Genomic DNA, 14,023 nt, shown 5'->3' with positions numbered 1-14,023 from the left:
CAGTTCACTTAAAACACTGTAGAATCCAAAATATCCGGTAAAAATCTTCCAGAAAATACTCAAAACATGCGCAATTATCATCTCAAAGACATATCAAAAGTTACACGGTAAAACCTTTGTCAAAAGAAAATAATACCCGAAATTCGCTAACGGAAACAAAATTCAAAACAGAAAACTCGTCAAAATCCTCATTTCTGAAAATTGAGAAAGACGGAATGTGCCTTACCTCGAATCGGTCAACTACTTTAACTACAGCAACGGACGAAAACGGACCGGAGTCGCCCAAAAATCACTTTTTTCTTTCTTTTCCTTCAATTTTCTCTCTCCTGGGCTTTTCTCTCTCTTCAAAATATCTCATTTCTATATATATCCAGACGGATCGTCCCGGACGATTGCAACTTCGTCCCAGGACGATTTGGCTCTGGACGAATTTCGTCCAGACGAAATTAAATATCATCCCTGGACGATCTGGCTCTGTGAGATTTTCGTACAGACGATCAAAATATCGTCCTAACGAACTGTTCAGTCTCCAAAATTTCAGCACAACCTGTACTGATCGTCCCGGGATGATCCAACTTCGTCCCGGACGATACTGGGAGAAAAATGATCTTTACAATCTCCCCAACTTCAGAAAAATGACGTCCTCGACATTGCCAATCCAAAACTCAGTCAAAACATATACGGATACGACTGCCTCATGTCCGACTCCTTCTCCCAAGTTGCTTCTGGTGCTGTTCAGTGCTTCCACTGAACTTTAACCATAGGAATCTGTTTACTTCTTAACTTACGAACATCGTAAGCCAAAATCAACTCAGGTTCTTCTTTATACTGCAGAGTCTCCTGAATCCCAACCTCATCAGCAAAAACTTCTTGTCAGAATCCGATATCCACTTTCTCAAAGAGGATACGTGAAAAACATTATGCACTTCAGAAAACTGATCAGATAACAATAATCTATAAGCAGATTTATCAATCCTTTCATGGATTTCAAAAGGTCCAACATACCTTGGACTGAGCTTACTCACTCTTCCAAATCTGCTGACTCCTTTCATCGGACTGACTTTGACATACACAAAGTCACCAACTTGAAATTCCACAAATCTGTGCTTCTGATTGTAATACTTCTGTTGTCGATCTTGTGCAGCTTTCAATCTTTCTTTAATCAAGTTGATTTTCATAACAGTTTCATCCACAAATGTAGCACCCATTTTTTGTCTATCTCCTACCTCAGTCAGAGTCAAAGGAGTCCTACACTTCCGTTCATACAAAGCTTCATAAGGTGTCATACCAATACTAGACTGAAAACTGTTATTATAAGCAAATTCGATCAAAGGAATACGATCTTCCCAGCTTCCTACAAAATCCAAAACACATAATCTTAGAAGATCTTCCAGTACCTGGATAGTCCTCTCAGACTGTCCGTTAGTCTGCGGATGAAATGTCGTACTGAAATGCAACTTTGTACCCAAGCCTTGCTGAATACCCTTCTAAAGTCTAGAATTAAACCGTCCATCTCGATCAGATACAATCACTTTAGGCACACCATATAATCTGACAATCTTCTTCATATATACCTGTGCCAACTTATCCACCGGATCCCTCTGCCTGATCGGAAGAAAGATTACAGACTTCGTCAATCGATCCACAATCACCCAAATGGCATCATGTCCTTGCCTAGATCGAGGGAAACACATAGCAAAGTCCATCGTTACCTCCTCTCATTTCCACTCAGGAATAGGCAATGACTGTAAAAGACCTCCTGGTCGCTGATGCTCTGCCTTCATTAACTGACAGGCTTTGCATTTCGAAACAAAATCCGCTACATCCTTTTTCATTCCTGGCCACCAGAAAAATTTCTTCATGTCTACGTACATCTTACCACTTTCCGGATGTATCGTATAGCCTGAATGGTGAGATTCGTACAAAATCTCTTTCCTCAAATCTCCAAACACAGAAATCCACAGTCTATTCTTACAGAAAATAACACCATAATCAGAAATTCTGAGTTCAGGTTTCTTACCAGATTCAATCTGAGCAATCAACTTCGAATAGTCATGATCTAACTTCTGAGCTTCATGAATCCTTTCTTCCAGAGTAGATTGAATATCCATTTGAGTTAAAACACCAAAATCCGGACCAGTAGAAGAAATCACCTCTAACTGTAATCTCTACATATCTCGTATCAGATACTCATCAGAAGTGAGCTGAATACCTGATAAGCCAGAAGACTTCCTGCTCAAAGCATCTGCTACCACATTAGCCTTGCCAGGCTGATACTAAATCGTGAGGTCTTAGTCCTTGATCAACTCAAGCCACCTTCTTTGCCTCAAATTCATGTCCTTCTTAGTGAATATGTACTTCAAGCTCTTGTGGTCCGTGAAGATCTCACATCTGACGCCATACAAATAATGACGCCAAATCTTCAAAGCAAACACAACTGCAGCCAACTCCAAATCATGGGTAAGGTAATTCCTTTCATGTGGTTTCAACTGTCTCGAAGCATACGCAATTATCCTACCATGCTGCATCAGAACACAGCCCAAACCTTTCAGTGAAGCATCACTGAACACCTGAAATCCTTCCGTACCTGACGGAAGTGCTAACACTAGAGCTGAAGTCAAATAATTCTTCAACTTCTGAAAACTAGCCTCACACTCCAATGTCCAAACAAAAGCTACTGACTTCTGAGTCAGTCTCGTCAGAGGCGTAGAAATTTGAGAAAATTCCTTCACAAATTTTCTATAATATCCAGCCATGCCTAAGAAACTACGTACCTCAAATACTGTAGTAGGCCTTAGCCAATCAGCAACAGCTTGAATCTTCTGGGGATCAACAGAAATACCTTCACCCCTCACCACATGCCCCAGAAAAGAAATGCTCTTCAGCCAGAATTCACACTTGGAAAACTTAGCATATAGCTGATGCTGCCTCAAAGTCTCCAACACAATGCTCAAGTGTCTGGCATGATCTTCCTCAGAAATAGAATACACCAAAATATCGTCTATGAAGACGATCACAAACTGATCCAGATACTCCTTGAACACTCTGTTCATCAAATCCATGAAAATAGCTGGTGTATTGGTTACCCCAAAAGGCATAACCAAAAACTCATAGTGCCCGTACCGAGTACTGAAAGCTGTCTTCAACACATCAGCTTCCTTCACCTTCACCTGATAATATCCAGATCTCAAATCAATCTTTGAAAATACATAAGAGCCAGAAAGCTGATCAAACAAGTCATCAATCAGTGGTAATGGATATTTGTTCTTGATCATGACCTTATTCAAATCTCTGTAATCTACACACATACGGAGTGTTCCGTCCTTCTTCTTCACAAATAATATGGGTGCTCCCCAAGGAGAAACACTAGGACGAACAAATCCTATATCCACCAACTCCTAAAGCTGAACTTTCAACTCAGAAAGTTCCTTCGTTGCCATCCTATACGGAGCTTTCGATATCGGAGCTGTACCTGGAAAAACATCAATAGAGAACTCAACATCTCTATCCGGAGGTAAACCAACCAACTCCTCAGGAAATACATCAGAAAACTCTCGTACAACCGGTATATCAGAAATAGAAGTGGGTTCTAGGTTCACATCCCGTACAGAAGCCAAAAATACCGGGCAACCCTTCTTCCACATTCTTCTGACTTCCAATACAGAAATCAGACAGGATAGAACACCTCGTAATCCTTGGAATACACATCTTTCTCCATCCATAAACAAACTTACTTGCTTCTTCAAACAGTCAATCTGAGCCTCGTACAGACTCAGCCAATCCATACCCAAAATCACGTCGTAAGAAGAAATCGGCAACAAAATCAAACTTGACTTCCACTTCTTGCGAGAAATATCAATCTCACAAAAACAAAACTTTCAGGCGATCAAATTGCTTCTAGCCGGCAAAATAACAGAAAGAGAAACCGGTAGCAAAATAGAATCCATATGCAAAGCATCAAAACAACGCTCGGAAAGAAACAAGTGACTGGCTCCAGAATTAAACAAAACACGACATGGTTGATCAAAAATATAAATCGTACCTATCACCACATCTGGAGCATCTCGAGCCTCCTGCTGACTCAAACTATACACACGAGGTTGAACTGGAGCTGGAGCTACTAAACCACTAGACTCCCTCTGACTACCAGTAGGTGGTCTCCGTGCCACAGAACTAGATCCACCACCTCTACCACCAGAAGATCCTTCAGTCATAGTACGTTGAGGAACAGTCCTCGGTCTTCCTACTGAACCAACAGGTCTACTATCAGATCGAAACTCAGATCGTCTATCGAATCCAGCCTGTGGACACTCTACAATCCGATGTCTTGGCTGACCACATTTAAAGCACTGACCAGTCGTCCTGAAGCACTGTCCAAAATGTTATCGTCCACAAGTTTGGCACACAGGTATCCCATTGACTGATCCCAAACTGGTTGTACCAGTAGCGGTAGTACCAGAAACTATCGTGGATCCCAACTGTCCACTCCTCCTAGAGTCTCTAGAAACAAATCTCCTCTTGCCAGAGGAACCACTACTAAAAGCATCACCCCCAAATCTCTTCCTACTTGCAGTCCACCGCTACTGAGTAGCCATCAAATCATTCTCTATCAGAAGAGCTCTCTCCACAAGCTCAGAGAAATCAGAAATATGAAATGGCACCAGGGGCTGCCTCAGACTATCTCGTAGTCCCCTCAGAAATCTGTAGCACTTCTCAGCAGAATTACTTACCAACTGTGGAGCATAACGGGCTAAAGTAGTAAATTCTGCCTCATACTGCATCACAGTCCTGCTCCCCTGAATAAGTCTCAGAAAAGTCTCCTGCATCTGCTGTCGTGCAGAAGGAGGTACAAACCACGATCGAAATTCCTCAAAAAATTCTTCCCAAGTAATCAAAGAATTTAGCTTCCCTTGGAATTTCACCTCCGACTGGCCTATCCACCAGTGCTCTGCTTCCCCATCCAACAGAAAAACTGCCAATGGTACCTTCCTGTCCGACGGACACTACATACCATCAAAAGTCTTCTCTAATCTCCTCAATCATTCTTCAGCTGCTCTGGGCTCAACAGTGCCCTCAAACCTCGGAGGTTTCAATCTCAGAAACAACTGTAGATGTTTATATATATCCTCAGATCGAACAGTAGAGGCTCTACTCTGAGTCTCGCTCATCATCTGAGCAATCAACGTAGCAAACTGCGAAAGTGTATCAGAACCAACCATTGGGGTTGTACGGCCCACTGGAGCTGCCTGACTAGCACTCTGCCCATTTATCATATCAGGGTCTGGCAGATCCATAATCACACAGAAAACTAAGCACAAAACAACAGAATAAAAATCCAGACAAATCAAAACTACCCCTGACAGACTAACAGATCACTTCATATAGCTCTGTCTTACAATCCAAATTCCAAAACTATTGCTCTGATACTACTAAAGCTTGTCACAACCCAACCCGATCGGGACGGATACCGCTCGCATTGGGTCGCGACATAGCCTTTGAAAATCTAGGATCTAGTTTTGGAATTTGCTTCCGACTTTCTTCTAGAGATTAAATAGACAGAAAAATACAGAGCTACTATAAACATCCAAATACAGCACAGTTCATCTATCTTTTATTTTCTCAAAATAATCATATACAGATACAGTGCATGGCTTACAGACAGAAAGAACAGAACATAACAGATAAGCCATGACTGTACAAAAATCAAAAGTATCAAGTACCTAATCACAGATCAGACTCTGGACCGCTAATCCACGACTTCCTTCCCTTTTCCAGAACCTGAAAACCACGTAAAAATAAGGATGAGCTAATAGCTCAGCAAGACATCAATCACCAATCAAAATCGTCAGAAACGCCTATTAGAAATAGCCGTACGAAAATCACAGAACAGATACTTGTTCAAATATAAATCAACAACAAATACATAAAATTGAAGTCATGTCGAATCGGAGTTCAGAACAGATATCATAAAGCTTTCAAGTCACAGAATAGACAGAATCGTACGGAATAACCAGAATCGTGCATATATCGGATGATTCATAAAACAGATCAGATAAGTCACATAACAAATTTCAGATATCAAACACCATATTTTGGATAACATATAACATATCAGATTTCATATTCCCAGACCCTTACAGAATCTCGACGGATTCTGGCCCCTTATGCCTCCCTTCCCTGACACTTACAGAATCTCGACGGATTCTGGCCCCTCATATCTCCCTTCCCAGACACTTACAGAATCTCTACGGATTCTGGCCCCTTATAACTTCCTTTTGATGGCACACAAACACTTTAATTCATTCAAGCACTCAATTCAGAAAAAATCAGAATTCGTACGAAATTTCAACGGCATAACGGCAGTATACAGAATTTACACAAAACTCACAGATTCAGAAATTTACCAAATTACCACAGAACATTTACAACAACATTGTAAGACTTTCATTATACTGGCAAAATATTTTTTAACATCCTGATAATTTACAGTTCACTTAAAACACCGCAGAATCCAAAATATCCGGTAAAAATCTTCCATAAAATAATCAAAACGTGCGCAATTATCATCTCAAAGACATACTAAAAGTTACGCGGTAAAACCTTTGTCAAAAGAAAATAATACCCGAAATTCGCTAACGGAAACAAAATTCAAAACAGAAAACTCGTCAAAATCCTTATTTCTGAAAATTGAGAAAGGCGGAATGTACCTTACCTTGAATCAGTCAACTACTTTAACTACAGCAACGGACGAAAACGGACTGGAGTCGCACAAAAATCACTTTTTCTTTCTTTTCCTTTGATTTTCTCTCTCCTGGGCTTTTCTCTCTCTTCAAAATATCTCATTTCTATATATATCCAGACGGATCGTCCCGGGCAATCGCAACTTCGTCCCAGGACGATTTGGCTCTGGATGAATTTCGTCCATACGAAATTAAATATCGTCCCTGGACGATCTGGCTCTGTGAGATTTTCGTACAGACGATCAAAATATCGTCCTGACGAACTGTTCAGTCTCCAAAATTTTAGCACAACTTGTACCGATCGTCCCGGGACGATCCAACTTCGTCCCGGACGATACTGGGAGAAAAATGATATTTACAATGTTTTCCTTTTAGACATGCATTATATGACATCTATTGATAGTATTATGTGAGTAAAGATAACTAAGAGTTATATTGAATTTGTCCTACTTGAGGAGAAGAAGGCCCACTACGAGACGATGAGTAGGATGAGTTAACTTGAAAAAGAGACAGCCCAGATGTGAGATCAACATCGATTTGAAAAGGATTCAACAAGAGAAAAGGCTTTGTCAATCGTTGAGGCTAAGGATAAGGCTGAGGTGGTTGTGGATGATTATTTTATGGTTATTGAAGCCAAAGAATAAGTTGAAGAGATTGTTTTCAAATTAACTTGAAAGTTAGATGAAGTGGTCCACATAATTCATGATGGAGATTATGAGCACATGTCATGTGATCACTATTTTTGATGGATCACAAGTTGCATCAATAATTTGGTGGAAAGAGGTGATATTGACTTATGGTTCAATAATCCTTCCTATTTTTAGAGCGTATATTAAAAGTGATAGTGAGGATAGCGAGGCTGCGAGTGCGGTCAATAAATGAGTCGCATCATCCATGTTGTAATTTTGGCGTAGGGAAAATATAAAGCAATTTTTTTCTTTGAACTTTGCCTTCTTCTTTTCTCTTTTTCATAATTTTTTCATACCTTAGTGGCAACATGAATATGATGTTGTGGAGCAAGTACATTGTTGTTATGCAAAATTATTTTTATGACAAATGGTGTCATATGCTAGGTTATGGTTCTTTAAAGAAAGCTTGTTGGGTTTTGCCAACTGAGGAGTCTCACTCTGCCTTCATTGCGCTAAAGGAGGGAGTCTCTGCTCAGGGTCATTTTGTGTCATTGTCTTGCCAGTTATAGAGGTAACCACATGGTGCCTTTTGCAGAGCTTTTCGTGAAGGTGGGGGTATACCTTTAGTTGTGTGATGCCTATAGTTGCCAATAGTGTCTGGGAACTTTATGATATGGAAATTATTAGGGACTCATGCTCTACTCATTGTGAAACTTGTCACAAAGTGTAGAATCAGACAACAATGTCTGAGGCATTTTGTTAAATATAATAGGTAGATGCCTATAATCACCTATATTGTCAGGAATTTAATATTTTATAATTGTAAGGGACTAGTACGCTATTCATTACAAAGCTTATCACTAAGGGGGGAGTCGGCCAATATGCATTTTATTGTAGCTGCTTTGTTGTAGATGATATGACCGTGATCTTTTGGCAAAATAATACAAATCCTATTCATATAATGGCAATAAGTGTTTTTAGAAGATGCATTAAATTGTTGAATCTTCTGTATTTTTTTAGATTGATTTGAGATCTGGATATTATCAAGTGAAGGTGAGAGAAGCAAATGTGATGAAAACTACTTTAAGCACTTGGTATGTCACTATTAGTTCTTAGTCATACCTTTTAGGGTGACTAATGCTCCAGACATTTTTATGGATATGATGAATCGGGTATTCAAAGATTATATGGATCAAATTGTCACTATATTTATAGATTATATTTTGATTTATTATGATTCTGAGAAAGATTATTCTAGACATCTGAGGATTATTTTGAAGATTTTGAGGCATCATAAATTATATGCAAAACTTTTAAGTGTGAGTTTCGATTGAAAAGTATCTCATTTCTAGGACATGTAGTCAGTAGTGCTAATTTTTTTGTAGATCCTTAGAAGGTTTAGTCTGTTGCTTATTGGAAGAGACCTACTACTATATTTTAGGTATGCAAATTTCTAAACATGAACGGTCTTTAAAAGAAATTTGTGAAAAAAAAAAATTCTCATATTTTTGCCCCCTCTGGCGAGATGTACTTAGAAGTTAGTAACTTTTATTTGGACATATGCCACCTCACCGTGAGCACCATACTGATTTTCCTCCCACCACTCCAAAAAAAGATGTGTATAGGTAGTCCCCTAGCGCGCTTAGAAATCATTATACCTTTACACGACCGTGGTGAAAACGATGACGAGAAAATCAAAACACAAAATTACTCTCTTATCTCTATCTCATTTTCTTTTTCTTTTCCTTGTTTTTTATTTTTTAAGCTAATGTCAAGAATATAATACTACTGATGGAGAGAGAGAGAGGGAAATCAAAAGTTGATGTTAGAGTACTTTTGAGTCGAGTAAGATGGACTGTTATAGAGAGAAATAAGGGGGATGGTTTAGGTAGGGATTGGAGGAGTGGTTTGTTAGAGGAGTAAGTATGATAGGAAGAGAACGGACTGATTTTGGTACAGTGAAGGATGACTTGGGTCAGCTAAGTGGAATTTCAAGAGAGTAGTTGTTTGGGCTTGTTGGATGGGTCTATGTGAAGCGAACAAAGAAGAGATGAGGAGATAAGGGGGTTGTTGTGAACTCGTGTGGAGTACGTATAGGTGGTGACTGGACTATTATAGGTGAACGAGGGCAAATTATTAGGTCCGGTCATCGGACCTAAAAATAGGTCCGGACAACCAATTACAACTTGCCACGTGGACTGCGCTTTGACTGCGCTTTACATGCACTTTACCTCCGCTTTTTGACGTCCTTCACTTAAAAATCCGCGAACACGTGTACATTCCACATGTCAATATTTTATTGGTGTCTGGACCTATCTCTATGTTCGGTGACCGGACCTAATAAGGCAATGATTGGGGGAGAGAGTTGTATGATTGTAGAAAATTAGAAGAATGAGTCATTTTGGAGAAGTGGAAAGAGTTGTCTCGTGCAAAAATAGAAAAGAATTCATTGTCTTATTCAATTTGTGTGAAAGCAAGAAGGCTTAGTGGGAGACAAGTGGGCTCTACCAACATACAGGTGGAGGATCTTGCCATGCATAAAAGAGGAGTTGGATAGATTTTTGAATCAGATAACAATAGTGGATTTTTTTTTAAATGAAATAAAAGCAAAAATAATTATCCAAATAAGATTATATGGAGTGCAATAATTAATGGTATGAGATTATATTTACGATGTGTATATGGAAAATGAAAGAAATATAAGTGGTGGAATTTGATATTTGATTAGAACTAATTAATTATTAGCTTTTTTTAATTCATGCAAAATTAATATTTATATGATATATAAAGCTATTCTGATTTTTTAATAACATTTTTAATTTTAATATTAGCCTGTCCTTACATTTAATATAAATATTATTATCAAATTTGTATTAGTTACATAACGTTTTTAAATAAATTATTTATTATTTAATTTTGATTTTTTGTTTGAAATTTTATGTATTATTTCTCACTTGTCATGCTTCGTTCGCTAACAAATGTTGCATTTTAATTTGAATGTCGCCGCTTTGTATCTCATGTTAATTTTGTATTTTCGCTCGTGCAAGTACCCATGTAATATTACAATCATTTCTTATTTTGCAAACGGATGACGTTTGGACAACGTCGAGTAATATTCCACCAATAGTCTGTCGATTTCAAATGTCTTCGCTCAAATTATATATACAAGATCTTTCTTTAAGTAAACTTGAAGTCCTAAATACATCGATGCGATATGTTTAATGATTAGAGATCATCTGAACAACTTTATATAGCACCTTGTCCACCCATAGTCACTTTCATTATTTGAGTTGATTATGAATTTTATATGGAGATCAACAAACCAGTTTAGTTTATAGGTCTTATCAAGTTAGGTTATGACAAGGATCCTCTCGAGGAGTTCTCATTATAAGGCCTTGGGGTATAGACTCGGCAGTTTGGAGGGGCGGTTATTAGACAAGTGCCTTTAATGCTTTAATTGATTGTGAGAGCTCTTTATGAATAAAAAATGCTCTTTAATAGAGAAAATAGTAAGAATATAGAGAGAGAGGACAATTACTTCCTTTATGGACAAAATAGTTTGAGGTCATCGGTGCTCCAAGTCCTTGGTATTTCTGTTCCATTGTGGGTCAACAATGGGTAAGATCCTGGGTCAGCCTGTCTTTTTATGATGTAGGAACCTTTTCCATGTACTTGCTAGTTTAGAGAGAGTGGAGTGCATAGAAATTACATCTACATTCTTTATGACCATGTCTCCAATGCGGAAGGTCTATTCTATGACATGAAAGTTATAGTATTTGGCGATTCTTCATTTCACTTCTTCTTATCAGAGTGCAACTTTTGCTCATAGCTCTTCTAGTTGGTTGGTGGCTATTTGCAAGCCTCCTTGGTTGGATACTTACCATTAATGGAGTTTGATGATTGTCTCATGGGTTACAACTAGTGCCCATTGGCTTCGTAATTAAAGATCTATTAGTAGTACAACTTCGATACCATGAGAGAGAAAAAAGGGTATTTGCTCTTTAACTATTGATGGAGTCATTATGAGATCCCATAGTACAAAAGGAAATAGTTTGAATGACTTCCATTTGGCACCTTTGATCTTTTTTTTGAGGTGGTTGAGTCTAAGCTAGTTGGCGGCTTCAACCTATCTGATAGTCTATGGGTGGTGAACAGAGGCAAACTTGAGGTGAATGCCTTGAGTGATGCAAAATTCTTTGAGGCTTTGGTCAAAGAATTTTTTCTTATTATCTATATTGATTGTGAAAGGAACTTTATGTTGGCAGATAATGTCTATCCAAATGAAATTTCAAATCAAGGCAAACATTCGCGGGCTAAATCCTTGGCTTCAACCCATTTGGTGAAGTAGTCAATCATGACCTAGATGAATCTTCTTTGCCCCACTAATGGTGGGAATGAGCTTAATAAATCCATTCTCCACATAGCGATTGGCCAAGGGATTGTGATTGAGTGTAGCTTGTGGAAAGGCTATAGTTGTATTTGGGCAAACTTTTGTCATTGCAAACATTTTTTAAAAAACTTCCTAGGCATCTCTTCTTAAGGCAGGCCATAAGTATCCTTATTTATGGATCTGATGGGCAAGAGTGCATCCACTAAAATGGATTTAACATTCTATCGAATGGACTTCAGTTAGTAAGGATTCCTTTTGATCTCCTCGTATATGTACATTTGAGGTTGAGCAAAGATGTGGACTCCTGAATAGGTGGTCTTCATGTTGTTGGTAGTTGTTTGCCTCAATTTTAAATCATGTGGGGTCATAAATTTCAATATTAATTGATCCATTTTCCATGTATTCAATGTAGGGATCCATCTAGCTTATGGAATGCGGAGCCCGATCGAGGGGTCTTCTTTTGCTTGTGCTACTTTTTCCCTCACAATGGCAGGTGTGGAGGATCACATAGCTGTTGAATGTTGACATTTCCTTAGTTAGTGAGAAGATCCGTTAGTTGATTTTGACCTATAGGGATATGATTGATTTCAAAGTATTCAAGTTTGCTAGTCTTAACCTTGAATTTGAATAAGTATCATGAAAGAAATTCATCTTTGACCTCGTATTCTCAATTGATCTGGTTTGCCATAAGCTACAAGTTTGAGTATAATTTCAGGTGAGTGATGCCCATTTCAGAAGCAAATCATAATCCTGGGAGTAAGTCTTTGAACTCAGCTTAATTGTTAGTGAATTCAAATTTGAATTTGATAGACTAAGTGCAAATAATTCAAGTGGGATCTTTTAGGATGATCCCTCGCCAACCCCCTATTCACCCAATATGCCATCTATATAATATATAGAATTCAATAAGTTTGAGTGGAACTTTGAGAACTCTTATCCAAGTAGGTATAATCTATAAGGAAGTCGATGATTATCTAAGCTTTAATTGTTGTCCTTGACATGTAAGTGATAAAAAATTCACTGAGTTCGATAGACCATTTGAGCAATCTCCTCGAATGATGAGAAATGCCCTGAGAGGGTGATTTCATTACCTAAAAGGAGTTCGTATGGAAGTAGGGTCACAATCTTCTTGCGAAGTTGACTAAAGCCTACCCGAGATTTTTTATAACTGCAGCCTAGAGTATTCAGCTCACGTAGTAAACGGGCCATTGCTTTTTTCCCTTCTTCTTTGACGAGCACATAACTAATGGCATCTTTGCTAACTCTGAGGTACATAAATAGATTTTTATTATGACGGGGACTCTAATGATTTGGTAGCAAAGTGGTAGGTTTGTCAACTATTGTAAGGTTTCTTCATAGTCTTCTCCTCAAGAGAATTTTCAAGCACTCTTGAGGGGTTTGAAGAAAGGAGTGCATATCTCCCCCACTCAGGAGATAATATAGTTGAGTCTGGTGATCTAGAGTTTGAGGTGTATTTATGTCAAGTATAGCTTGTACCATATTAGGGTTGACTTTGATTCCATCGGGCGTTAGGAGGAACCCAAGCAACTTTCTCGTGCCTGCTTTAAAGGTGCATTTCATAGGGTTCAACATCAAATTATACTGCATGGGGTGAGGAATGTCTCTTATAAGTCCTCAATATGCTGATTAGGAGATTTACTCTTGACTAGAAGATCATCCATGTATACTTTGATATTCTAGCTTTCATGTTATTTGAAGATTTTATCCATCTTCCTCTGGAAAGTGGCCCCAATATATTTTAGCCTAAAGGGCATAACTTTGTATCAGTATATGTCCTCTACTATGATGAATACTATTTTCACTCAATCTTTAATATGCATCTTGATCTGATGGTAGCCTGAGAAGCCATCCAAAAAACTTATGACAGGACGGCTCACCGCCAAGTCGACAAGGGCGTTGATGCTTGTGGGTAGCCATCCTTGGGGCATATTGGGTTTAAATTTGTGAAGTTTGCACACATTCTCTCTTTGCAAGTCAAATTTTGAATTATTATCACATTGGAAATCCAATCTGAATACTGGGCATTGTAATAACCTATGTAATAACTCAAAAATATGAATTATATATCATGAATTTTAATATCAAAAATATTTATGCATTAATATTAATTTTATCTGTTTATTAAAAAAATTAATTTAATTATACATAATTTAAATTTGTATAATATTTTTTTTATTTTATTTATGCAATTTTAATAGTAAGCACACATGCAATTATTATACTTGTCTATAAATAACTTTGCA

General features: G+C 38.2%; 1 protein-coding gene across 1 annotated transcript; it reads right to left on the bottom strand.

Annotated features, from left to right (window-relative positions):
* Nucleotides 1–3,878: 3,878 nt before the first annotated feature.
* On the bottom strand, nucleotides 3,879–5,690 carry LOC114579658. Its single transcript, XM_028694992.1, has 4 exons — nucleotides 5,657–5,690; nucleotides 5,080–5,308; nucleotides 4,731–4,989; nucleotides 3,879–4,370 (listed from the first exon to the last, which is right to left on the bottom strand). The coding sequence occupies exons 1-4, from the start codon at nucleotides 5,688–5,690 to the stop codon at nucleotides 3,879–3,881; spliced, it is 1,014 nt and encodes a 337-aa protein (XP_028550825.1).
* Between the last annotated feature and the right edge of the window lie 8,333 nt (nucleotides 5,691–14,023).

The sequence above is a fragment of the Dendrobium catenatum genome, unplaced genomic scaffold, assembly GCF_001605985.2.
Source record: "Dendrobium catenatum unplaced genomic scaffold, ASM160598v2 fragScaff_scaffold_621, whole genome shotgun sequence".
Lineage (NCBI taxonomy): Eukaryota > Viridiplantae > Streptophyta > Magnoliopsida > Asparagales > Orchidaceae > Dendrobium > Dendrobium catenatum.
This window is presented reverse-complemented; position numbering and strand designations above follow the sequence as displayed.